This window comes from Candoia aspera, chromosome 1 (genome assembly GCF_035149785.1).
Source record: "Candoia aspera isolate rCanAsp1 chromosome 1, rCanAsp1.hap2, whole genome shotgun sequence".
In the NCBI taxonomy this organism is placed as follows: domain Eukaryota; kingdom Metazoa; phylum Chordata; class Lepidosauria; order Squamata; family Boidae; genus Candoia; species Candoia aspera.
Window position 1 is genome coordinate 243,444 of NC_086153.1, and position 26,634 is coordinate 270,077.

Sequence of the window (26,634 nt, forward strand, 5' to 3'; positions counted from 1 at the left end):
CGGGAAGTGAGGTTGGCCCCATGGCTCCTGGCCTTTCAGAGGAATTTGAAAACCTGGCTCTGCCACCTGGCTTGGGGCAGGGAGGGGAGTCATCATGTTTGGGGATGGCTAGTGCCCTAGAGCGCTCGTCGCATACAAGGACTGAGTTATTATCCACCATTTGGACTCTATTTTTACCCATAATTATTGTTTATTGGTAACTTTTTAGATATTGTATTTTTATGTATTGTAAATTTGTTGTATGTTTTACTGATTATTATTGTAAACCACCCAAAGTCCCTCTGGTGGGAGGAGATGGGCAGTGACAAATTTGATAATAAATAAATGAACGAACGAACCAGTTTGGTCTAGTGGTTAAGGCACCAGGCTAGAATCCAGGAGGCTATGAGTTCTAGTCCTGCCTTAGGTATGAAAGCTGGCTGGGGGACTTCGGGACAGTCCCTCCCTCCAAGCCCAACTCACCTCACAGGGTTGCTGTGGGGAAAATAGGAGGAAGGAGTATTAGGTATGTTTGCCACCTTGAATTATTTATAAAAATAAGGGATAAAAGTCTTTTTTAAAAATGCTACAAAGCGGAGATTTGGGGGCAGCACAGGACCAGAGGACTATCCCAGCCTGTTCGTTCAGCTCAGCACCTGATTCCAACAGGCATCAACTCACCTGTCTTCCAGATAGAATCTTTTCCAGCTCCCCAGAGAAACTGGACAGGAAACCTGAGACTGAGGGCCAAAACCGTGAGTGGCCTTTTCCCTCCATCACCCAGAAAATCACAAATTGTTTCTTTGTAAAATTTATCTAACTGTGCTTACAGAAATGATGCAAAGCAAGTTTGATCAGCTGTCTGGGGACACCTTATATGACCTCTCCTTTGGGGGTTGAATCTTCCGTGTGTAGCCCCAATTCTGTTCACATGGATGGTGCTGTGGCAGACTCCATAGGGCTATTTCAGCCCCGGGCAGCAGCTTTCCCTTCTGACTTGTCTCTCCCAGTCACCTTCAGGGTCAAGGACTTTCCCTCTGCGTACTGAGAAGGGCCTGTCTGCCTGCCAGGCAGGGCCAAAGATTAGCATTCACTAAAGATTCTTTATTGTTGTTGTTGTGTGCACACACATCTGTACGGCTTGTTCCAAAAAGAAAAAAAATCATATAACAGCTCTGTAATCCCAGGTTTGGAGAGAATTTCTGGGCTTTTAGTAGGTTAAAGGCAGTGGCACGTGGCATCAGGACGGCAATCACCGGGGACAGGTCTGGTTAATAATATCTTGCCTTGGCTGTGTTTGAGAAGCCAGAAGGGACAGAGGCTGACAGCAGTAAACATGCCTGAATGCGTGTGGGACGCTGCCTTCCTTAGCCCAGAGAAGGAAGAACTGTGGGGCTTGCTTGCAACTCTTTTCTTGGGAGTAAAAACTACGGGGGCGGGGGGGATTGCTGTCCTACGGCTGTGGCAGCAGAACTGCTAGCGGAGCCCCAGGGGTGGTGACTGAGTCCTTGCTACTTTTTCACGCCCATGGTTCCCAAGCCCTCGGAGCCTGTTCCAACCCCACTTGCACCTGCACAGGTGACATTGACCTACAAACGTTAGCAATCCAGACCCTGAGTTGAAGGGCAGTAAAATCACAGGCAGGTTCCTTAAGAAATTCCATTCTGCAGAGACAATCAGCCGTAGGCATTGGGAAGAGGAAGTTGAGACAGTCTCTCTGCCACACACTTCTATGGCCTGGCAGGATCTCGGGGTGGGGTTTGAAGGGGGAGGGGTGGACCTAAGACCACCTGTCCCAGGAGGCTTGCTTTGCACAGGGAAGTGTGCCAGAAGTAAACATCAGAACACAGGTTGCACAGGGCCAAGTCATTTCAATAAGCCCCCTCCCTCATGGTGGGGCAAAGCAGGTCCCATCCTTGACCCCTTGCTGTGTGACCATCACTCCCAGCCCTCCCACCAAACTGGGCACCACGACACTATTTCATGGAGCTCTCCCGAAAACCTTGCCCTCGCTCCCATCTCTGCGTTACTCAGCCGGAGGGGCTCCCAAGCAGCTGGCAGCTTAGGAATCCCCCTCTACACCCCTCCCCTGCCTGCATGCGCACTCCTGCTTGCTCTCCCTTCCCTTGGCGCTTGGAAGGGAGCCAGGCGCTGCTACTTCTTGTGAGATGGGAGAAAGTCGCTGCGTAGTAAACGGCAGAAGAGAATGATATTGATGGACAGCATGACGACCATGCCCACTGCACCCATGGCATAGGGGGCTGTCGGGACATTCTCCCGGTTAAGAACCAACCAGCGGGTCATCCAGGCCAAGATCATGATGCGGAACACCAGGTAGGTGCCAAGGTTGACGAGGCTGGTGAGGCGGAAGGAGGTGGTGTGGGCCAAGCCGGCCATCAGCAGGATTGTCCGCAGGTGCAGGAAGACAGAGTTGATCTCCACCAGCAGGGCCACCATGGCGAAGCCCACAAAGCGATGAATCAGGAAGGCAAAGCCAAAGCAAACAATCACCTGGAAGACAGCAAGGCTGAGCTGGCTCTGGCTGTGGGAAGATGCCTTCCCCTTGTTGGTGCACGGCTGGTGCATTCTGCCCACGTTTCCTGGGGAAAGCTGCAGGAATTGGGTGTCAAGCTGCAGGCAACAGCTAGGAACCCATCCCTCTGGTCCTGACTGTCACTACTAAAGCAGCCAGCAGTCCTCCTCAAGCCTGCTTCTGCCTCCCCTCCCAATTGTTCCTTCAGGCAGACCAAGGCTGACCTCCATCCTGATCCATGGGCACAGGCCAACGCCTCAGAGAGTGGGCTCCATGGCAGAAAGCAGGACACATACGGCTGCAGCAAAGGGTCAAGGCCTACAGCCCCCCACACCCAGAGTTTCAAAAGCTAGCTGTAACCCTTAACAGTGGAAGGATCTCAAACTCGTCTAAACATTCAGTCCACTTTTCAACAATGACCCGTTAAGTTTCTGCGGTTGATAAAAAACATGAGCATTCTGCCACTCTCTCACCCCATATCTTAGTTCCCAGCCAGTTCCTGGGGGAGAGTGGCAACTACTTATGGGAGGAAGCTGGCAAACCCCTGCATTGACTAGGGCCAATTCAAAGCATCAGTTGTGGAAGGCTGGGCTCTCCCTGAACAGCTTCTGCGGGACAAGTCTGTTTTTCCCTGCAAGATGTGCTTAAGGCGGATTGCAACAAATTTAGCTGCTTAGGTTGGAGGTTAATCTCAGCCTCTGCTAAATTTAATTCTGACAAGTGGGAAATCTACAGAAACCAGGAGAGAGATGGCAACCCCCTACTGAAGCCGGGAGGCACACAGGCTCCCTCCCTGGGGTAGTCCAAACTGGAAGAGGCTGGTGGCCCTTGGCTAGATTCCACAAAGGCACAATCTGCACAGCCTCAGGGGCCCTTCTGCCTTCCTTGTCCCTTCTGTGTTGAGGCTGAGGGGAGGGACCCAAGCCAGCACAAACTGTAAAAAAAAACCTCGGTGATTCCTCCATCCTTGCTGTAACTCAGCCTACCTGGAAAGACATCAGATGGCCAGTGGGCGATGGGTGGGCACAGCTGCAGCAGCAATTTTGGCTGAAACTGAGGCTGGACACCCATGGCCTAGGCATGGCAGCCTTCAGCAAACAGTGGTTCTGGCCAGCTTCCCTTTGTGTAACTTGCAGGGCCACAGGTATAAAATGAGGTCAGGGCAGCTCTGGGGTGCTTCACCTCACCGAGAATATGGGCAGGCATGCCCATCTGCTCCCCCCACCTGGGGCAGGGGGCTAATCTAAGCCTTGTTGTTCCCCTGAAAATACCTAGCATAGGTGAAGCACCAATCTACGTGCTGAAAGAGGCTCTGGATATATTTTATTCGTTATATGTGGCACCCTGGGTGCTCTCTGAGCTTGGCTGTTTGCTTGCAGACATTTCGTTACCTGACTAGGTAACATCATCAGGGCGAGGGAGGGTGGGGTTTGCTCCCTGTTGTATACGTACAGTAGCTTGCCCTGCCAATGTTGGTGGAATGTGGTTTTCTCCTTGGTAGTTCCTCGATTAGGGCCTTGTTTCCTGCTTGATTGTTCATCTGGTGTTAATCCCTGCTTATCTTAGTGTTGGCTGCTGGAGGGGATCTGCTCTGGTCTTTTGGTTTCCTTCTCAGCTTTTTGTTGTCTCTTTGAATGGTGTGTAAATATGGTGTATCTTTATGTGTCTGTTGATGGCTGATTTGTCTGAATGCCAAGCCTCAAGGAATTCCCTAGCGTTTTTGGATCTGGCTTGGTCTGGGATGCTCACAGGTTCCCAGTTGAAACTGTGGTTGAGTCTGTCCATGTGCTGTGAGATTGAGTTTTCATCGTGCCTCCTGACTGCTCGTTGGTGCTCGTGGGTGCGCTCGGCTAGTCTCCTGCCTGCCTGTCCTACACAGCAGCTGTGACAGTCCTTGCCCTGCATGCTGCAGATGGCTCCTGTTTTTCTGTTCATGGACTACTGCCCTTTTGGTGCACTTTAGATGTCTTGGAGGGCTTTCGTTGGTTTGTGTGCTGCAGTGACGCCGTGTGGTTGCGGTAGTCTGGGGGTTGATTCTGTTTGGGATGTATGGCAGTGTTTTCCTTTTCACAGCTTATGCTGGTTGTGCTGCAATGGGCTGAGTGGTCAGGCACTTTTTATTTATGTTGCTGGGCTTCTAGGCTGCTGCAGCCACAAACAACCAAGCAATGCAGAAGAAACAAACCAATAATATTATCACTGGGAAAGTTACAGTGCTGGGAAAATGAATCGCTGTAACCAGACAAGGAAAAACCTTCCAGCAGGGACAGGGTCACAGCCTTTCTGCCCCCAGGAGCCTGAGGGGAGAACCACATTGCACAGTAACGGGCCGTCTGGGGATCGGGAGGCACCCACAGAGAATGCTTGCCTCTGCGGTCCCCGATGATGGCATTCCCTAGGGAAGGAGCTGGAGGGATCCCACTCTAGAGCTCCTGCTAGATTCACGGGAGATACTACCAGGGGCAGGTGATCCTGTACTGATCCAGGCCCTGATCCCTGAGGGGCTTAAAAATGACAACCAGCACCATGAATTGTGCCCGGAAGCCAACTGGCAACCAGTGCAGTTCTCAATTGGTGTTAGGGGGCAAAGTGGGGAGCCCCTGTAATTGCTCAAACTGCCACATTCTCAACCAGTCGTAGGCTCTTTGAGAGCAGCCCTGAGCAGCGGGTGCTGCAATGGTCCAATCAAGAGGTGACTCAGTTATGAGAAACTGTGAGTAGAGTTGGACCTCAGCCTGGAATCCTGAATCTGCACAGCCAAAGAGAACTGAAATCCAGCACACCTGGAGGGCTATGCAAAACCAGCATGCAGCTTCCCTCTGGAAGCAATCCCTGGCTGGTTGGACAGTTAATTTCTGCCTACCTCCTGACAGACATCAGCTGGCCTCTGAGGGCAAGAAGAAAAGCACGCTCGCGGCCGAGCCCTCCAAGTCTACTCTCCCAAGCGCAAATGCCCATACCAGTCCAGCTATGTCCACCTACGACCGGCTCTGCATGCTCCAGGCTGCAGAATGGACAGGGGTCCACACCCTCCTCTGGTTTGCTTTCCCCACAAAGCCAGGGTCTTTCCTTCTCTCTGTCAGGTGAGGAATGTCCTGCTTGCTTTGGGGAGTGTGCCCAGGGTCTGCCTTTACAACCATTCACGTGTCTTGTAAAGCCACCCTGCTTTCTGGCACTCCAGACTATCAGCTGTTTACCAGACAGAATATACATGGACACTTTCTCTCCCTCTCAGGTAGAATCGCATTGGTTTTGGCACATATATGACCTGAAGATGCCCTCCCTTTCTCCAGCCAGAATTCAGATACCAAGACTAGGTAAAAGGAGAGGAGAAGCATTGTTTCCTAAGCCTCTGATTTAAAGTTGCCATCTACAAGAATTTGGAAATCCAAGAAAAGCAAGTGGGAAGCATGCTGCATTAATCTGTTTTTTTCCCCTAAGGAATACGTAACAAGTTTAACTAAAAATAACATGTAAGATTACCTGTTATTTGGAGCATGTATTGCTAGTTAAGCTTAGTGTCTGGAGTCTCTATAAAAGCTTGGTCATTGTTCTTATGCAGCTGGGAACTGCTTTGCCTTTACCGCTTCGCCTTTGCCTCCCACCCACATTATCTTGTGGTCTGCAGGAACTTCGTATTTCTCCAATGGAGGTTCTTTTAAGACGGTCTCCATTATTTCATCAGTGCTGTGTTTTTATCTTACCCACCGCTGAATAGGATGTGGGAGCCCTCTTTCTCAGCCACGTTGGGCCTAGTGGGAGGATGCCACGTGCCCTGGAAGAGAGCTGGCGCCAGCAGCAACCAGCAGGCCATCGCACTGCCCGAGGACCTTTGAGATCTTCATCCCACTGGGTCATTCTTGCTGTGGCAACAGGCGCTGAGTCCCATGCTCATTGTTCAGAGAGGAGGACTGAACAGACCCCTCTCCCCCAGGAGGAGCCCAGGCCTAGCCAGAAGAGGCTTATCTGCCAGCTCTCCCAGCCACTCTGCACCCTCGGAGGTTGGCCGGGGAGAAGGACCCCTTCCTACCCTCTCACCCCCTACCCAGAACAGTGACATCTCCTGGGCATGAGAAACGGTAACTCACCACCGAGTGATGGAAGAGCAGCTCCCAGCACTCCCGTAGCTTCTGATTACACATCATGTCCAGGAAGTCCTGCACGAAATAGCCTGCGGAAGAAGAGGCATCCCCTCAGCAAGCAGCCTTCTCTCTGCTGCAGATTCACGAGGCCCCACGCGCCCCAGCAGGAGAGCCTGGCATGGGCACAGGGCTCTCCTTTGGGACATTACTCCCACACTTACATTTCAGACCAGCAGGGCAAGTTTACTGGAGACGCTGCTGGAGAGGGTGTCGCCTGGTGAACGTGGAGCAAAGCGGAGCTGCAAGCCCAGCACTCCTGGAATTGTGGGCCGGATGGGCAGAGAGAAAGGGCTGCAACCAGAGGTGAAAAGCCCAAGGGAAACCGCAGAGGAAGTCATTCTGGAGCAGCCCCTGCAGGTCACCCCTGCACCAGTGCAGTTCGGGTGGGAAAGCCTCATCCGGAAACCGGGAAAAAAGCCCAAAGAGCCAGCAGAAAAAGAGGGGAAATCTAGGGAGACCAAAAGCAGCAAGGAATGGCCTGAAAGGAGGACCTGCTGGGCTCACTTTTGCCGCCGCCCCCCCGGACCCAAAAGGAAACCGTGGGAGCAGCTCAAGGAAGTCAGTCTGCAGCAGAAATGGAAAGAGTTTGGGCTAGTGGTAAAGAGGCGAGTGGGTTGGTAGATCTAGGGAGCTGAAGACTCTGGTATGCCCCCATCTGGTAAGAAACACACCGAGGATGGGCAAGGGCCATCTGACAAGGGCATTTGGAACCACGAGGAGGCCCCTTTGGTGAAGGCCTAGGGCAAACATGCCACTTGTCAGTACAGGCAGAACATGGTGAAAACGACTGGCTTCAGGTTGGCAAAGGAGCGAGACAAGGCTGCATCATCTTCCCTTATTTATTCAGCCTATATGCTGAATGTAAATATTAAGGGAACCTGGACTGGAAAAACATAGAACGGCTTTAAAATTGGAGGAAGAAACATCAATAACCTGCGCTATGCTGACACTACCCCGATAGCCAAAAATGCAAAGGACCTGCAAGACCTAACGAAGCTCAAGGAGCACAGTGGAAAAATGGGACTAAAATTAAATATAAAAATGACCACACTAATAGTAACAGGTAAAACCAGCCTTTGAATTCACAGTGAGATTATCGAAGTGGAGGAGAGCTTCTGCCTTTTAGGATCAACCATCAACAGAAAAGGAACAAGCAGTCAAGAAATATGCCGCAGACGAGCACTCGGCAGAGCAGCCACGAAGGTCTTGGAAAAGATATTCAGATGCTGGGATGTGTCTCTACCTACAAAGATCAGAATTGTGGAGTCCTTGGTGCTCTCTGAGCCTTGTTGTTTTCTTGCAGATGTTTCATTGCCAGACTAAGCAACATCTTCAGTGGCACTGAAGATGTTGCCTAGTCCGGCAATGAAACGTCTGCAAGAAAACAACAAGGCTCAGAGAGCACCAAGAGTTCAACCCTGAGCTACAAATATTTGCTTCGATTGGATCAGAATTGTGCAAGCCACGGTATTCCCCGTGACACTCTATGGAAGTGAAAGTTGGACTTTAAAGAAGCAGGATGGGAAGAGTATTGACGCCTTTGAACTTTGGCGTTGGAGAAGACACCTGAGAATCCTGTGGACAGCCAAGAGAACAAACCGATGGATCATCTAACTAATCAGCCCAGAGGTCCCACTCAAGGCACAAATGGCCAGGCTCAAATTGTCGTACTTCGGACACACGATGCGAAGACCCAGCTCTCTGGAGAAGGCTCTGATGCTGGGGAAGGCGGAAGGAAAGGGACAAGGGGGATGACCAGAGCAAGGGCGATGGACCTAGTTACAGTAGCGATGGGGGCACCGTTGGAAGAGCTGAAGGACCAGGCTGGGGACAGATCATTACAATGAAAATCTATCTTATGTGGTTGCTAGGAGTCAAAAACAGCTTGATGGCACGTAATCAATCAATCAACTGGAACAGAAATGGTTCTGTAATAGAGATACTAAGGGAAAAAGTTTTCAGGTGGGATAAAAGGTTTTGTTATTACTTCCTAGTTCAGAGTGCAAGTTGCAAGTTAAGTGGCAAGGCCCATATAAGATTGTGAGCAAAACAGGACTAGTGAATTATAGGACCGACATGGGGAAACACAAGCCAAAGGTGAACCATGTTAATCTGTTGAGCAAGCAGGTGGATAGGGAATGAAACACTTTCAGTTGCACCAGTTTGAACGCAAATGAGATTATGCTACCTGTACATTCTAAATCAGAACTAGAGACACAAAACTCGAGCAAGATACAGATTAATCCAGAACTACCACACAACCAGAAAGAGGATTTACAAAAGGTAGAGTTTTTTAATACATTCACTAAAGAACCAGGATCCACTACACTGATCAAGCATAAGACAGACGCAGGAGGCGCCAGACCCACAGTTCAGTGTCCATGCACTGACAGACACAATGAACAAGGAGGTGCAGACAATACTTAGTCTAGGAGTGATTGAGAGATCTTGTAGTGATGGGCATCACCAACTGTTTTACTACCAAAACCAAATGGAGAAGTTAGATTTTGTGTGGCTCTAAGGAAATTAAACTAAGTCACTATGGTTGATAATTACAGTATCCCATGCCAAGAACAGATGAGTTGGTGGATAATTTAGGGAAAGCTAAGCATCTTCCACCTTAGATTTATTGAAAGGATATTGGCGGATTCCTTTGGAAGAGTCCCCTCATGGAAAGACAGCAGAAGGGGGTTAAGGTAGGAGCTGACACAGAACGGCACCAGCTCTTCTAGCAGTGGCTTCCCACTGCTGACCCACATTCGCTTGTTAGCAAGGATCACACCGCATCACGTCCCGAGCCTTAGCATGCTGCGTGGGCCTGGCCCGTGGGGTTAGCTTATGCCAGCCCTACCAGTGGGGGAACCCAGCAAGGCCAGCAATCAGGTTACGCAAGCCCGGCCCCTGCCCTGGGTGTCAGCTGGCAGGGGCCCAGCCAATAGCCTCACTAACAGGGTTGGTTCAGGCCCTGCTCTTGGATGAAATTGGGAGGAAATGATTCAGCTGGTAGAGACAACTTTTTGCCAGAGGCGGCAGCCAGCCTCTCTCTTCATGGTTTTTCCCGGCTTGCACATGACCACAGGAGGATCCCCCCACCCCCAGCCAACCCTTATTTCTGCCTCCTCCCACGCCACTGCTTTCATCTAATCCCCAGACCAAACCCCGGGCAGCTGAAAGGCGTCCGCAACCGTTCCTCTCGGGATCTGTTCCCCTTTAAGCAAAAGAAACCACAGCAGCTCTGCTGTGGGGCGATCCAAGGGGCTTCATCTGCCACTCTGCTGGTGGCATAGTCAGGTGACCCGGGGTGGACCAGCCCGGCTCCATCCTTGCCCACTACCCTGAACGAGCATTTGGCTCCAGGTAAATGGGCTGCCCCCCCCCCCGCCCTGGTCCTGCCAGGACCCTTTAGCCAAGAGCCCTGAGCCTGAGCAACAGCTGGCTGGCAGTAGCAATGGGGGGGCTGCATGGCAAAGCGCGAGGGAGGTGGCCCCTTCTGCAGCTTCACACTGCAACTCTTCTCACACTCCAACTGCTTTGGAGCATGGGCTTAATGCTCTTCCAGAATAGCGGTGACTGGGGAGCAAAGGAGTCTTAGTTGATAGCCGGGCTCCCTTTGAATGCCCTGGGGGAAAACACATGTGTGCAAAACCAGAAGCAGGTGTGGCAGGAGACCAAACTCACCACTCTGGCTATCTGTCCACACTCACCTCATTGCCAACACGGCCTCCAACTGGGACGAGCAATTGGTGGATTACTCCTACCTCCCACCCACTTGCTGTTCTTGAGGAGTCCAGGTGGGCCCTTCCCCAACCAGGTCCCTCCAGATGTTGTCTAGAATTCCTGGGAACTGCAGTCCCAACCTCTCTGAAGGGGTAACCCTTAGGGAACTACTCCTGTCTGGTGCTTCAAGGCTTTGCCTGCAGTTGAGAGGGGGGCAGGGGCCCAGATGAATGAAGGGGGGACAGAGCTGTAGGCTCTCTTCAGGGCTGCGAGGATCACGGGGCCTTCTGGCTGCTGCCCGGAGCAGGAAAATGGAGTGATTGAAAATGGACCAGGAAAATGGAGTGATTGAAAATGGACCGATTGTGTGCCCCTGCTGTCACATGCGGGGAAGGGGAGGGGAAGCCTGGCACCAATTGCCAGATGCCAGGACATAAGTGTGGAGGCTGCTCTCCAACAACCTGCAGCTGGGCAGGTCCTCGACCTCGGGGGAAGAAAGGGTTAGAGGCATCAGATTGGCCACAGAGATGCAGGGCGGGGGAGGCTCCTCTGGATTTCCAGGCAACGCCTCCGGTTAATCGCTGTCCCCGCATCCTAGCAGGCCGGCCCCAGTACCACTCTCAGCGCGGGGCAACTCTGGAATCCCTGAGAAAGTACAGCTTCCAAGCACGCGGGAGCTAAACGGGGACGGCGGCTTTCACCTTCTGCCGCTCCGCCTTGCTCTTCCAAGGCGAGACCCGGGACTGCCCGGAGAAGGGCGGAGGCACTTACCGAGGGAGAGCCCCAGCAAGCGGTGCGCGGAGGGCGAGAACTGGTCGATGAGGTCTTCGCCCATCGGTGGGTAGTAGTAGAATCTGCGGCCGGAGGAAGAGCGGGTCGGTGAGTCCTGGCCTGGCCTGGCCCCCGCCCGCTCCCCTGCCCCTGCCCCGACCCACCCGAGCAGGGCCCAGAAGCCGCTCAGCAGGCTGTGGGCGAGCGACGTCCAAATGTTGCGCCACTTCCAGAGGTCGGGCTGCGCCGGGGAGGGCGGCGGCGGCGGCACCAGGCGCTCCAGGACGGTGTTGAGCAGCCGAAAGGCGCCCACCGAGCCCCCAAGCAGCAGCAAGTCCATCGAGGGACGCCCGAGCCCCGAGCCTGCCGGCCCCGGTGCTCGCCGCCGCCCTGGTCGAATGCGCGAGCAAGCCGGGGGGACAGCAGGGAGCCCGCCGCGGCCAGCAGAGAAAGGGCCCGCGACGGCGGCAGCTCCTTCGGCCCCGGCGGGAGCAGCGGCGGTATGGCGGCGGACAAACCGCCCCCCGGCGGCGCACCCCATTGGCTCCGCGGCCGCCTCGTCTCCATGACGACGGCCCCGCCCTGCCGGAGGCGTCTCCTCCGACGAGCGAGCCGCCGACCGGGCGTTCGCCGGGTCGCCTCCCGGAGACCCACCCTAGGAGTTCGGCGGGGTTCAGTCTCTCCCACAGCGCGGACACCGGCGGAGAAACTTCAGCAGCTGCGGAAGTCCCTGGCGGCGGCGGCAGCGGCGGCCCCGGAAAACCCGGCCGCTGCCTTGGGGAAGTGAACTGCCGCTTAGCAACCCCTGTGGCGTCTGCGGTACGTGCAGGGCCGGACTTGGGGATGGGCGGCGGGCGGGTGGCCGCCGCCTGGGCGCGCGGGTTGCCTTCGGAGCGCGAAGAGGTCGGCAGCGCAGGAGCAGGTGACGCGCCGGGCCTGAGCAGCCGCCGCCGCCGCCGCCGCCGCCGCCGCTTTGGAGCTGCAAGTTCCGGGCGATCAAGGCGGAGGGGCTTTGCGCTGCAGCTGCTGCCGGGAATCCGCCGGGAGCACTACCGGGCCCCGGTTGCTCAGGATTGCGGGCGGCGACTTACCCTCAGGCGAGCGTGCGCCGGCCTCCCGTGCGCCGGCCTCCCGTGCGCCTGCGGCTCTGGGGCCCCACTGGGCCAGCCCGCTGAGGTCAGCAGTTCCGCCGGCTGCCTTCGCCCGGGACCGCAGAGCCGTGAGTGCCGCCTCAGCCTGCGCCGTCGGCGTGGGCTTCAGCCCGGCTGCGACCGCACGACGCGCTTAACCAGCCGATACGGAGCCAGACGAGCACCGGCGGCTGCATCTGCTGTACCTGTGAGCGTCAGTCCGGGTTAGGTGTCCCCTGCTTAGCGTCTTGTGCCTTTGGGGAGCCCAGAAAAGTGACCGCTGAGCCAAGAGGTTCAGCTGCTCCCCAGGACGAGCGAGCTAGGCCCCAGGCTGCGGCGCTGATCCGAAGGCGCAGGTGGTGAGGCCTCCGCGTGCTCTGGCGGGACGCCTCCCGGCTTCGCTCGGGTCTTGGGCGCAGACCGCGAGGCGCAGCATCGGGGTCCTCTCTTCCTCTCCTCGCCTGCTCCCCGCGAGCAGCCTGGGGCTGCGGTCCCGCGCCCCGCGCCGTCTCCGGTTCGCGAGGAGCAGATCCCGGCGTCTCCCGACTTGCGCCCCGGCTTGCTTACGCGGGAGAAGCCGGAGGCTGCCCTTCCCTTGCCGCTCCCGCCTCGTCTGGCTCCGGCCTGAGCCGCCAGAATGGCCACGAGTCGCCAGGATCCTGGCGGTGGACTGGGGCGGCTTATGCACGCCATGCGTAAATAAATGCACGCCGCCGCCGGCCCGCCCACTTTGGGCAAGTTCGGAGGCGGCGCCACGTTGGACGCCTGAGCAAGGAACGGGCCGCTTCGCAGGCGCGTCCTGTCCGCCTCCCTCGTGCCGAGCCGCTGCCCTGCGTCCTGTCCTGATCCAGCGCCAGCGCCAAGATCCGGTGAGTCTGGGCTCTTTCGGGGGGCCGAACTGCTCTGAGGACGGGAAGGATGCCTGGCTCCGGGGGGGCGCCTCTTTGCCTGACCCCCGTTGCCCCCTGAATGCCTTGGGAACTGAAAGGGGATCGCCTCGGGCGTCCAGAGCACTGCTCACGGCTAGGGCCAAGGGAACACAGCCCCTTCCCTTCCCTTCCTTCCTAGAATTATCTCTGAGCCCGGAGAGAAGGTCACTTGCCGCCTTGCTGGCTGTTCTGTCCCATCAGAGCTCAGTCCAAAAAAGGTGCAGGAGTTAACCCTGAGAGAGAAAGGCAGCTGGCAAAGCTGCCCTCCCTGTCTCTGGGGAGAGAAAGCATCAACTGTGCTCCTTCCTTCCTTCTGGAAAACCTGCATGGCTGTTCTGCAGACACCCCCAGAATAAAGGAGGCATCAGATTGATTAAGGCTGATCAAGATCTTATTGTACTTGTTTCAAGCTTGAGGTGGATCGTTCTTCCCTGCAAGGGTCACAGGCTGTGGTGAGTAACAAGGTAACCTCCCTAGAGGGAAGAGGCTGACAACTTGGGTGGGGCTGGGAAAGTAAGATTATTTTACAGAAGGCATGCACACTTTTTCCCAGGGCAAGGAGCAGTCTTGTGTGTGTGGGGATGCTACTCCAAAATGTAAATTAGCCTGTGGGAAAGTAATAGGCTGGGCATTGAGAAACAACGAATTTGATTTTATTACGTTTGCATGTCAATTTTATTTCAATTAACATTTCCCATAAAATATCAGTTTAGGTCACGTTACTGTAAATATTATCACAGAGAGCCAGTTTGGTGTAGTGGTTAAGGCAGTGTTTCTCAACCTTGGCAGCTTAAAGATGTGTGGACTTCAACTCCCAGAATTTGCCAGCCAGAGCTGAAATCCACACATCTTCAAGCTGCCAAGGTTAAGAAACACTGGGTTAAGGCACCGGCCTAGAAACCGGGAGGTGGTGAGCTCTGGTCCCCCCTGAGGCACAAAGCCAGTTGGGTGACTGTGGGCCAGTCAAGTTCTCTCAGCCCTATGAAGGGGGCAATGGCAAACCACAAGACAACCCACCCCTACAGAAGGAGTAAGCCCTTCTTCCCTCATTTCTCCAAGTCTGGGTGCCTTTGTGAGATTCAGTGGCAACACGCAGGGGACATGCCCTGCTCATGATATAGATTCAAGTGGTGCCTGACTGTCTGGCTCAGGCAGGGCTTGACTGGCAGGTGTGGCTGAAAGGGGAGGGTGAGTGTTTTGCCTGGAAAAGAGCAAGCTGTCCAGGTGGCACAGCAGGGGCATTGACACAGACTTGGGGGAGCAGGAGAGGGCCTGCTTCACTTGCAGAGGCCGTCTGTTTCTGCGGTCCAGCTGCTGAGAAGAGCCAGCATCCTCCCTTGGATGCCAAGAAGACCCCCAGCGGTCTCACCCTGGTGGGTCTTTCCTCCAGCCCCCATGCCCGGCAACTGGGGATCAGCCTTTCTGCTCCAGCCCAGTGGTCGAAAGGGCAGGCAGGCGGATTTTTGGGTGAAATCTTCCCTCACCAGGAGGCCTCTGCAGTCCTTCCAGCAAAACCTGCTGGGCTTTCACAAGGAAGCTTCTGCTGCTCCCCGAGCCGCCTCCTACTCCTCCTCTCCTTCAAGCCTCAGCCAAGAAGATGGATGGAGCGGACACCACAGTCACCCAGCGGGTCTGCCATGAAGATGAGCTCTGTGATGGGGAGTGAGTCTGTGGCCACAGGGTCAGAATGCCCCTCAGGGCACCTCTTGGGCATGGGGCTGAGCAAGGAGCCAATGCCAGCCCTGGAGGGAGAGCAAATGTGCATGTGGCTGCGTGCAGTGGCTCCTGGCCCTGGATCAGCCTCCTGGCCAGCCAAGGGCGGGCCTCCTCTCTGTGGGCCAGACAGGGGCCCCATTGGAGGGGAGAGCAAAGGCTTCCTGGACCATGTGGGCTGCCACAGGGACACGTGATCCAGCCCTCCCTCTTCCTGGGGTGGGACCAGTTTGGAGAGTCTGGCTGCTGGGGTTCCGGAAGGAAAGGGTGGCTGTGCTCCTGGGGAACAGCAGCCTGTGCCTCTCCCAGTCTCACTTCCGAGCCCTGCATGGGGCTGGGATCAGCCATCATCTCCAGAGGCAGCTGAGTGGCCAAAGGCTGGGATGGCTGGACTGTGACCACCTTTTCCTCCTAGCAAAGCTCCAGGTTCTCTGCTTTTCTGCTTTTACAGGGCAGCTGGGGGAGGGGGGGCAGGGGGAGGCTTCCAACCCAGGTGCAGGAGGACTCAGGGTCATGCTGTTATCACCAGCACTTCCTTTGATCCCAATCCATGGACTGGGGGGGGGGGTGCCTCCTTAGGAGGTTATCACAGGGGGGTGGCTTCTTGGGGTGACTGCCCTTGGCCAAGGCTGCTCCATCCCTCCTGGGTGCAGGATGCGGGAAGTGGAGGTGACCGGCCACCCCGTACTGCTGGTGAGGGAGCACCTGAAGTTTAGAGCGCTGGGGAGCAGATGCCCTCATGCTGGAGCCCCTCTCTGCAAAGGTGAGCCAGCCCTGCCCGGAGATGATGCCCCCCCCCCCCAATGCAGCTCGCAGGGAGCAAGTGAGGGATCTGGGTGGGCCTTTCTCATACCTGGCCAAAGGCCTGGGCTTGGGTACTCTGGATTCAGGCTCTGCCCGTGGCAAGGGGTTGCTCCCTTTCAGCCCTGGCCCTTTGTGGGGGTGACAGTGATCCCAGAGAGGTCTTGGACCTCAAAGCCTGCCCACCCCACAGCCCACCCTGTGCCAAGCAGCATTTCGGGCAGTGGCTTGGCTGCCAAGGTCTGGTTCCTGCAGCCGACTCTTCAGCTCCGGCGGGCTCAGCTGCCTTTGGGCACGTCACGTGCTCTGGTCTCTCAATGGCCACTGTCCCTCCTCCCCATGGGTCTCTCTTTTTGAGCTTCAGGCTACTTGGCACGGGGCCGGTTGCGTTGCCCCTGGCATGGTGCCTGCTTCAGCACTGAGACTGGTGACATTGAGGAATACCCCACCCTGGACTGTCTCCCCGTTTTCCAAGTAAGTCCGAGCTCTGCCTGCCCCCCTTTGCTCCCCAAGTCAGAATGCAGGGTCCCAGTTCCCAGAGGGGCCACCTCAGGGGCCACCTGCCAGCCTTGGCTTCTTCTCTGGCAGCCTTCTCAAGGTCTTTTTCTATTGGGGGGGTGAATGCTTCTGGAGCCTGTCAAAGGTGGGAAAGGAGCTGCACAGACCCTGCGGAGTGGCCAGGGAGCCCCCAGGAGCCCAAGGATGGCAGTTTGCCAGCGGAGGGTGCGGCTCCCGCCAACACTGTCCTTGCAAGATTGCCCCTCCCGGCAGAGGACCGTGGGGGTTATGCAGCCACCGCTGGCCCTCCCACGCCCAAAAGCCAGATGCAACAAGGAGGCAGGCTGAATAGTCCCCACTCCTGGTTCTTCTCACCAGCCCCCTGCTCTCCTTTAGTCTGTTTGGATATAGCAACTCCAGCTAGCTACCGATGTACAGCTTGGGTTGAATAGAAAGGCCCCCATGGGACGGCCAGGATGCAGCCCACACGCACGCACCACCTCCCAGCTCAAACGAAACAGAACTTAGTAACGCCATGCATGAACCAAAAAGCTGAAGAAAGCAGGCGAGTGCCTTAAGGAACAGAAAAAGGATGTTGGCGCCATTTCCACCCATCCTGGGACAAGGGGGGTGTCCTGGGGGCTGCCGCAGCATTGCTGGTCAGCCCCAGGGATCAGCAGGGCACCTTGGCTAGGACGCAAGTGGCAGATCGTTTGGGGGACATTGTGGAGCTGAGCCAGGATGCCCATGGCACCCTCCTTGTGGCAGGACGAATTGGCTTCTGCCTCTCCCTCCTGGGCATTGGGAAGTAGACTCTGGTGCTCCTGGGCAGAGGGTCTCTGTCTGGCTCCGGCAGTTGGGGGAGGCCTCAGAGGGGCCACTGCACAAGGAAGGGGCTGCTTCCTGGCTAACTGCCTAGGGGAGGCAACACTCACCAGCCAGTCTGGCAACGGTTCCTGTGAAACACTCAGGACCAGGCCCTCACTTGTCGCAGGTCGCCGTGAAGGAGGGGCAGGTGTACATCTTGGCCAAGATGAAGGTAGGCAGCTCTCCCCGTGCCTGACTCTGCAGCCTGCAGGACATTCCCCACCCCCGGTGGCCTGGCTTCCTTTCCCCTTCCCTCCCTGGCAGGATCTTGAAAGGAGTTGCAGAGTGAAGCTCATGGCCAAGCAGTGCCAGCTGAACCCCCAGACGGTGCTGCTTCTTGGAGCAGGTGAGCCGGGGGGGTGGGCAGGGCACAGCCAGGCTGAGGCCTGGGAACACGGCAGAGCTTGTGCGCACGTCTCTCCTCCCTCCAAGGCCCCGCTGCTCTGACTTGTGCCGAGACGCTCCGACAGGAAGGCTTCACTGGCAGGATCATCATGGCCACTCGGGAGAAGCACCTTCCCTATGACAGAACAAAACTGAGCAAGGTCTGGGCTGGGGAGGGAAGGGTTCTTCCTGTCGTGGCGGGGGGTGGGCAGCAAGCGGAGCAGTCACCTCTCTGCAGAGAGAGGAATGCTGCTGCTGGGGTGGGAGGGGGACCCCCAACGTTCCGGCGGTAGGCATGAGCCTCAGGGCTTCAAAAGCAGCCATACAAGCCAAAGGGGGCAAACCCCTGGTACCCCAAGTACCCGGGAGGGTACTGGCTGCAGAAGGGGCCCCGGGTGCCCTATACTCCTGGGTGTCGAGAAGCCCCACGCCCATAAAACCTTGCTTCTCACTCCTTGTAGGAATTGGGGGCTGCAGCAGAGAGCATTTATCTCCGGACTCAGAGTTTCTTGGATGCGCACGACATTGAAGTCTGGAAGCAGAGAGAGGCGAGTGGGATGGCTGGGCCACAGCACAAAGAAGGCGCTTGCTCTTGAAATTGCCTTTGGGCTCCATGCCCTCCCCCCCCGCCGCCGCCGCCAGCAAGCAGCCCGTTCAGGTCTGCTGGTGTTCTGTAGCTTAGCCAACAAAACAGCTCCGGGAAGTGCTGAATTCTGTGAAATGCCATCTCTGCTCTGGAAAGTAAAACCAACATTTTGGGAGGTCTGACCGCACATGCTCCCCAACTGGCAATGTTTCCTCATGACAGCATGAGCCCAAGTGCCAGCACACTCAGGGGCGAAGTTGCCCCGGGCCCAGCATTGCCAAGTCAGCCAAGGAGGCCTCCTTGAGCCTGCTGCCAGCTTGACTTCATCTTGAGCCTGGAGGGGCCCACCTGCATCTGCCCATTCCCTGGACTCTCTGGCTAGCTTTCATCTGGCTGCAGGTGGTGTCTCTGGATCCCACGGGCAAAATGGCCCACTTCCGGGGTGGGACATGCCAGGCATACAACAGCCTGCTGATCGCCACAGGCAGCAGGTAAAGTGATGCAGCCTGAAGGTCTGGCACCCAGGGAAGGGAGTGGAGGGGTTGCCGAGGGTTCACAGAGGGTGCTGGGTGAGGGCCTGGGGCTGCCTTGCTGTGGAGACTGGTTTCTTTCCTTGTTGGCCTAGGCCCCGGCCACTCAAGTGCCCAGGGTCGAATCTGGAGAACGTCTGCATGCTCCACACACCTGAAGATGCCCAGCGGATCCTGGACTTGGCTGTGGGCAAAGCCGTAGTGATCGTGGGAGCTTCTTTCGTTGGTATGGAGACCCCAGAGCCATTCTTTCCCCCACCCTTGGGCAGCCAAGCACTCCAGGTCTGCAAGTGGGAAGCACCAGAGGCTATCCACATGCACCCCCCAACTTTTCATGCTGGCATCCTCTCAGCTCCTGGCCTTCCTTTCATGCAGGGATGGAGGTAGCAGCCAGCCTTGTTGGCAAAGCAGCCCACCTTCAGGTGGTGGAAAGAGAAGAGCTCCCCTGCCAGCTGGCCCTTGGAGGTCAGGTGGGCACTGTGGCCATGAAGGTAGGGAGGGGTGAGCAGATCCCACAGCAGCAAAAGCTACAGCATGAGAGCAAAGAGAGGGCTCGGGGGGGGGGGTTGGCCCCCAGTGGCTCTGCCCAAAGTTACCTCCACACAGGCTGGTTTTTGTGGCTGAGACTGGGCACCAAATCTTTGTTTAATCTTGGAAAAACAGCTACAGCTTGCTCTCTCCTGGGAAAGGTGGTGTGTCCTAGGTAGAGCCTTTGCGGTGCAAACGTTTGTGCCATGGAAGGTTTCTTTGGCAGGGGTCAAGCCTCGATTTGGCTCAAGCACTTCCAGTTACCAGCAGAGTCCCTTCTAGGCCCTCCTTCTCCTCTGAAGCCTTTCTGGATTACAGAGGCCTCTCGGAGCAGCCAGGCCTGGGAGGGATATGGCTGGAAGAGAGCAGCACAGCAGGTGGAATAACACCCGTTCCTCCCTCCCTCCCAGATGCTGGAAGCCCAGGGAGTTCAGTTCCACCTAAAGGCGGATGTGGCACAACTGCAGGGAGAAGACGGGAAGGTCTGGGGACCCCAGAGGCTGGCAGGCCAGGTCTACTAGAAGGGGGTGGGAGGCAGGGGGCTGCTGCTCATCTCTGCTTTCTCCCCCCTCCCAGGTCACAAGCGTCGTTCTTGGCAATGGTTCTGTTCTTCCTGCAGACCTGGTGGTCGTGGGGATCAGTGAGTTGGGGGAGCTCCGGCAGCATTTGCTCGCCTACAGTGGGCCAGGGGGAGTGGGGGAGAGAAAGAGCAAGCAAGCAGAGGATGGGCTTGTGCTGCGCTAAAGCAGGAGGCGGCAGCTTCCTTTTCAAAATGGACAGCGACCAGGGACGGAACAGGGCTGGCATTTCCTCTTCTGGCCACCAGGGTGGGCAGCAAAGGCTGGGGAACACAGGGCTGGGCTCCTGCATCTGGCCCCCACCGGGGAGGCTGTGGCCTGGCCACACCTGGAGGAGAGGGCTTCCACTGCAGCTGCCGTTAGCAAAGGCATGAACTGCAATGGCCCCCGGGGGTGGGAAGTCTCCAGCCCTGTTGGGGAGCGGGGCCAGCCCCACTCATGTTGTCTGAAAAGCGAGACTGTCCAGGGTTCTCCGGCAGTTCCACTTGCCTCCTGCAGGCGTCACCCCGAATTCCACTTTTGTCCAGGGAAGCACCATCAGGCTCGACCGCAGTGGCGCCATCCTGGTGGACCTGGTAAGCAGGGAGTGGGCCACCCCGAGGGAATACATCCTCCCCACCCACTGCCAACCACCTTCTGCTCTCCCTTCCAGTCCATGCAGACCAGCACCCCATCTGTCTTCGCTGCTGGGGACGTGGCCTCCTTCCCTGTGGCTCTGCTGGGTGGGAAGACCGCAGCCCTCCATCACTGGCAGATTGCCCAAGCCCACGGTATTTACCTCTTTCAGGCTGAGCCCTCGGCCGTGGGGCAGGGGAACGACCAGGCAGGCTCCCAGCAGCCAAACCCACCCCAGGGCAAAACAGGCACCCCCATGGGCCACTGAGGAACAGAGCCTTGGCCTGGTTGGGCCCTTCATCAGCTCCAGGCTGAGGCTGGAGGGAGCTCCTCTGGGGTTGTCTGAGCAGTGCATTTAGCCTGCAGCAGCGCCCCCAGCTGCCGTCCTCCTCCCGGGGGCAACTTGCTCTGAACAAGAGGGCTCCAGGCAGGGGAGCTGGGGGTGGGTGAGGGCCCTTTTGCAACTGCAGCCCCATAGTAAGCCTGGCAGGCTGGGTCTCCTCAACCCAGACAGAGACCGGTGGTTCCCCATCGTGTGGCTCAACGCGGCATGCAAGCCCGGCTGGGCCCAGGGCTGTGCTCGTCCAGCAGCCCTTCCTGAGGCTCTGCAGTGCGGGCCCCCTTTGGCTTGTGCCGCTCGAGACCTCCTAAGCATTGGGTGGGCCAGCTTCTTGGGTTCCTTTGTGCTGCGAGGGGGCAAGAGGCCACCACCGACTGCCCACCTTCTCCCTGCCCAGGACGCGTGGCCGCACTTAACATGCTTCAGAAGCAGGAGCGGCTCGGTGCCATTCTTTTGGACCAAGCTGCAGTCAAAGAGCATCCGATATGCAGGTAACCTGGGGCAGGGGGCACAGCAGGGCAGCGAGAGCTAGCATTGGAAAGCCTCAGGCCAAAGAGGGGCCCTAGCCACTCAGCCCTCCAGGGCCAGGTGCGTTGCCCGGCCAGGATTGGACCCCTGCCCTGATCCGTGTTCTCAGGCTGCGGGACGGGCTACACGGAAACGGTGCTGAAAGGCCTTCTGGAGCAGGAGAGGTTCCTCCTCTTCTACATCAGGTGAGAAGGCGGCTTTGAGGGAGCCAGAGACGCAAAGAATGTACCTGGCAGGGGGGGCAGGGGCGAGACAAGCAGATTCTTTGTAACGCATCCTGCGGGGGAGTCGGAGGACTTGCTAGAAGGGCCAGCGCCCCCTGTTGGCTCCCCATCTGGAATGGCTTCTGTTGGCCAGGGCTGTGCCACACTCCAATGCCAGTGGGTGCCCAGATGAGCAACTCTGCCTACCAGTGACCAGTCTTGGGCAGTTAGCTAGATGTGAAGGAGTTGGGGAGGAGGCCACCCCCGCTCTGGAGACCAAGATCCCGAGGGTCAGTGCCAAGAACCTCAACTTCTGGGGCCCTATGCACCCCTCCCACCCTCCCCGCAAAGGCCCCCCCTCACCAAGAAACAGAGAGACGGCTCCTCCCTCAAACCGCCCTCTTCCCTCCCAGGGATGGCTTCGTGACTGCAGCTGCCAGCCTGAACTCTGACCCCCTGGTGGCCCTGGTGGCCGAGGCCCTGCACTCAGGGAAGAGCATCTCCAAGCAAGAGGCAGAGTAAGTCCCTTCCCAAGACTGCCAGCCCTTGAGCGCTTTGTGCCAGCCCCCTTTGAGCCAAGCCATTTCTTTGCAGGATGATGGCAGAGAGAAAGGAGCTGCAGAAGAGTGAGACGCCCCTGTGGCCTGTGGGAACGGGCAGAGGGCACCACCTCATCTGGCGGAAATAAACCAGGAGCACGAAAACGGCAACTTGGATCTCTTTTTGCCGAAGGTTGAGCCGGGGGCATCTGACCCACCGGCACCCTTTCTGCTTCGCTCCAGCCTTGAGGCTCTAGGGGGAGCCCGGCCCACGGCATACTCGCTCTGGCTGACAAGCCGAGGTCGCCTCCGGCTTCTGGCTCCCGTGGAACAGCGAGCTTCTCAAACCCCCTTCTTTGTTGAGAGAGAGACTAGAGCAGTGGAGAGAGAACAGCTTGACCATCTTGATACCCAAAGTTTTGAGAGGAATCTGCTGCCAGGGGAATGGGGGGTGGGATGGCCCAGGAGCAACTGGGCAGGGGTAGGGCTGAGGGAAGGTTGTGAAGGCCTGGAGGGCTGTTCCTGCCCACTGGTGCCAGCTGAAGGGGAAGCAGCCGCTTCCTGGGCTTAGAATGCACGAAAGCAGGGACCCTCCCCCAAGCCCCAGGCAAACCCTTCCCCCTTCCAGAGGCCCTTCACCTGCAGCAGCCTTTCAGCGTTCCAACCTTCAGCTGAGGGCCCTGCCCCCTAGCTTCCAGCTTGCATGGCCCAGCAGTTCCATGCTCAACCAGCAGATGGTGCTGCGGTCCTGGCACTGCTCTACACAGCTGGATGCCAGTGACTCCTGAATGTCAGGGAAGCAACTTCTCTGCCCCGTGCTCCCCCCAGCATAGGTTGTTTTGAGACTGGATGGGGAAAAGACAGCACAAGCTAGATGGGCCAGGACCACTTCTCTCCCCTCAACTCATCTTACACACTTCTGTCTAAATCCTGGAGCTCCCCTGCTGCTGGGCAGATGGAGTGACAACACTGCATGCACACCCTTTCTCATAGCCCCACACAGCAAGACCCTGCCTCCTCCCATGATATCCTGGCCTGGCAGCAGACTGAGCACCAGTGTTTGGGAAGGGACCTGCTGGCCCTTCCCCATCATGCTTCTGTCCAGAGGGAGGGGCAAAATGGCGGCGGCTGCAATCTAGGGCAAAGGGGCTTCAAGGGTCCCACCACCCCTGCTCCAGAGGGAGGCCCGTCACATTAGGGACCTCATCACCCCTTGGGGGGCCCTTCAACTGAAAGCACAAGGCCTGTGCCCAGCCAACAAGTGGTTCTGAACCAAAGAATGCACAGCCTTCTCAGGAGGAAGGGGGGGAGTAAGAGGAGGAGATGGGTGTCTTTGTGTGAAGAGAGGAGCCAGGCCCAGGCCAGCCCAACACACTGCAAAGCACTTTTCGGTGGCCCAGGGAGCTGAGCTGCAACCCACCTGTCCAGGAAGCCACCCACTGAGGCAGCAGGCCAAGGCCTGACGTGCAGGGTAATGCAGAGGCACAAGCTGGTGCTGCCATTAGGGACGCAGCCGCCCAAAGAGGCCGATCTTGGACCCGAAAGGGCCAGTAGGAGAGGCCCCGAAGTCTGGGGTCTCCACAGGAGAGGCAAGCAGGCCACCTTACCTGACAGCAGTCAAGTTGGTCCAGCTGCTGGCCGCGGGGCTGTGTCCATCCGCAGGCCAGGCCCTGGGTGAGAGCAGCTACAGTCAACAGTTCTTCAACTGGCAGCTTTAGCTGCTGGAGGGGACGTAAAGCGTGCCACTGAAGAACTGCTGCTAGGTAGCCAAAGGGGCCTGGAGCACCAGGCTGGGGGAGAGAGGGGGCACCGTTAGAGGAAGGAGAAGGGGCTGGCTTCCGCCTCCCCACCCAACGGAAAGACCAGCAGAGCTGCGGGCAGCGCACGGCCAGCGCCCGTTTCCGCCGCAGAGAGCAGCGTGAGTCATGCCAGCCCTGCCCTGTGGTGGACGGCCGGGTGGTCGCAAAGGGTTGCCTTGGGCTTCTCCGCCAGCCCTCGACCCCTCCTGGCCTAGAGTGGCCGCCAGGAACAGCCGCGTTCCCCGCGGAGTCCCGAATTCAACGGGGAGGCGAGCCCTGCTCGGCGGCGACACTAACCCCGCGCCGCGCATTCCCCGCGCGCCTGCTCCGGATGCTCCGCATTCCAGCCGTCTGCCGGCCCCTCCGGCGGCGGCGTGAACTTCGGCCCAAGGACGGACGGGCGGGCGCGCTCCGCCCCTCCCTCCCTCCCGCCCGCCCGCCGCGGCTGCAAGGCATGAATCAGCAGCAGGGGCGTCCCAGCAGGGCCCGATGGGCAGTCTCGACGCGCTGCGGCGGGAGCCTTCCGCCCAGGCCGGCGCGCCAGAAAGTTTCTCCGGGGCGGCGGGCGGGGTCGGGGCGCTCCCTCCGCTCGGAGAACGCCAAGGCCGGCGACCCCGGGACCAGATCTCGGCGGGAGGCAAACGGGAGCCCCGCGGGCGCCGCTCGGCCGGGCTTCCCGAGCAGCCCTGCCCGCCGGCCGGGCGCCCCACTCCGAGGGGGCTCCGCTCGCGTCGCCTTCGGGGAGAGGCGAAAGGTGACCCGACAGAGGGAGCGAGGCCGCGGGCGCCACCCACTCGACTCCCTACGCCGGCCCCGAGTTGCCCACGTCCGCTGGGCCGGCCCCTGCCCGCCGGGCGCTGCGGGAGGAGACAGCGGCCGGGACACCCGCCAGCCCACCCCGGGTCCCGGCGCCACCTGCCCTGCCCTGCCCCACGCCGCCGCCGCCGCCGCGCTCGCTCACCGGCTGCCGCTGCCTCTGATCAGCTGGCGGTCTCGCCTGCCGCCCAATCGCAGCTCGGCCGCTCCGCCCTCGGATTGGCGGGTGGGCCGACCAATGGGCCGCGGCGGAGGCGGCTCCGTTCCGCCCCCGCACGCGGAGCAGCCAATGCCCGAACGCAGCAGCGCTGATTGACGGGTCGGCTCCCGGGTGGGGGCTTGGCAAGAGCCGCTGGCCAGACCCGCGGCAGAGAGCCCTTTCCTTTCCCCGGAACGGCGGGGAGGAGGCTGCTGGGAAATGTAGTTTTGCCCACGCCTGCGCCCTCCCGTCATGCCCAGCGCCACTGTGAGTTGGCATTTTCTTCCAGCCGGGAGGGGCTTTAAAGGGGCGAGAGTCCTCCGGGCCCGCAGACCGCTGCAAGGGCATCATGAAACGCACAGCGCCGCCCAGGCAGCCGAGCCGAGCCACGCGGGGCACGTACACACTTTCTGTCCCCTGCTGCGCGTCCTACGGAAGCTCCCCAAAGCGCACCCACGCCGCTTCCCTGCGCGCGCACTACAGCTTTAAGAATTCCAGTTCAGTGACGTAGGCAAGATTCCGAGAAGTTGTTGCAAACTGCCGGGGCCAATCGGAAGTGGAGCTGTCCTCCGCCGCGGGCCAATCAGAACCCCCGAGGGGCGTGGCTGAGAGAACTGAGTTGAACCCGGTGACTTGGCAATCCTGGCCAGGCGGACAATGACTGCGCAGATTGCTTAAAGGGCCAGCGCCGCTCCCGTGACTGGTCCCGCTGCAGCGGCGGAGCCAGAGTGCCCCGGAGCGCGTGCAGAGGGCTTGCCCCCTCGGCAGGAGTGGGCCAAAGACAGCCGGTTGGCTGCAGGTGCCTTCGTCGTCGCGACCCACTTTTGGAAGAAGGGAACGCCCTGTCCCCCTCGCGCCGCCCGGGCCTCCGCCTGCGCACGTCTCGGCCGCCCTGACCGGGCGGGTGAAGCAGGCTCGCGCACATTTGTTTGAGCATCGCGCGCCTATGGGCACGGCAGTCGCGTTAATGGGAGACGGGCTTGTGGCTGGGCCCCGCGCGTTTTTTGATCTCTTAACCGCCGCAATAGATTCTGGCGATATTCTGGCCCAGCGTATCTGGGCAGGGAACCCAACGGAGCAGGGTTCCGCAAACTGATCAGCAAGCTGGCTAGGAATGAGTCAAGTGGGTGATCCGCGCGGCTAGTTCAAGGGCGCATTCGAAGAACATTCCGATCAAACGAGGTGCCCTAAGGCTCAGCTCTGGGCGGGCGGGCGAGTGACGCTGCACGCGTCGCAGCGTCGCAAGAAAAGCCTTGCCTCAGAAGGGCCGCAGAATCCTAGGGTTGGAAGGGACCTCAGAGGTCTTCTTGCCCAGGACAGGAATCCTCCATTCAACGGTTTTATTAATGAATGGAGAGATGGACCGATCTCATGAAACGCGCAGGTGATGAAAACTGGGGTGCAAGGCCAATACCCTAGAAGAAATTATCTGGGTGAAAATAGCAGGATTGTAACTGATACCGATGTAATGCTCTTCCCTTGGGATGCAAAACTGGGGGGCACAGGAGCACCATGTGGGATACTTGTCTTGCTGAGGACTGAACTGATACATGAGGCAGCACCAGGAAAGGGTTGCAAAAAAACAAATGTATTTTAGGTTTCATCAATAGAGACCAATTTTTTTAAAAAATGGGAAATCGTAGATGGGCTACCTACTCCCTTTCGGTGAGACTCTACCTTGAGATGTATTCATTTAAATTTTTACACTGTCTGACACCCAGCAACTCCAGGCAGTTCACAGAGAAAACACACAGAACAATGCAATGGTACAATGAACAAGCCAAGAACAAAGATGGCACACACCAGACAACAACCAGAGCACACCCACATTACAGCCGGGTCTTCAAGGTCTCCAAAATACCAGCGGGGGGGGGGAGTACACAGAGCATTCCAGAGGGCAGGTGCTGTG

General features: G+C 58.0%; 2 protein-coding genes across 2 annotated transcripts; one reads left to right on the top strand and one right to left on the bottom strand.

The window, feature by feature from the left end:
- Positions 1–239: 239 nt before the first annotated feature.
- Positions 240–11,991, bottom strand: TLCD2 (TLC domain containing 2). Its single transcript, XM_063294699.1, has 4 exons — positions 11,307–11,991; positions 11,143–11,225; positions 6,601–6,683; positions 240–2,490 (listed from the first exon to the last, which is right to left on the bottom strand). The coding sequence occupies exons 1-4, from the start codon at positions 11,681–11,683 to the stop codon at positions 2,134–2,136; spliced, it is 900 nt and encodes a 299-aa protein (XP_063150769.1). The 5' UTR covers positions 11,684–11,991; the 3' UTR covers positions 240–2,133.
- A 3,328-nt stretch (positions 11,992–15,319) lies between these two features.
- On the top strand, positions 15,320–22,074 carry LOC134491157 (apoptosis-inducing factor 3-like). The gene is given in 17 exon segments (XM_063294714.1): positions 15,320–15,677; positions 16,080–16,189; positions 17,208–17,252; positions 17,345–17,426; positions 17,513–17,625; positions 17,926–18,012; positions 18,450–18,541; positions 18,676–18,806; positions 18,956–19,071; positions 19,519–19,590; positions 19,685–19,748; positions 20,185–20,261; positions 20,339–20,456; positions 21,039–21,081; positions 21,083–21,132; positions 21,279–21,354; positions 21,786–22,074. Coding segments are annotated over 17 exon segments (1,494 nt in total). The 5' UTR covers positions 15,320–15,568; the 3' UTR covers positions 21,895–22,074.
- Positions 22,075–26,634: the final 4,560 nt, after the last annotated feature.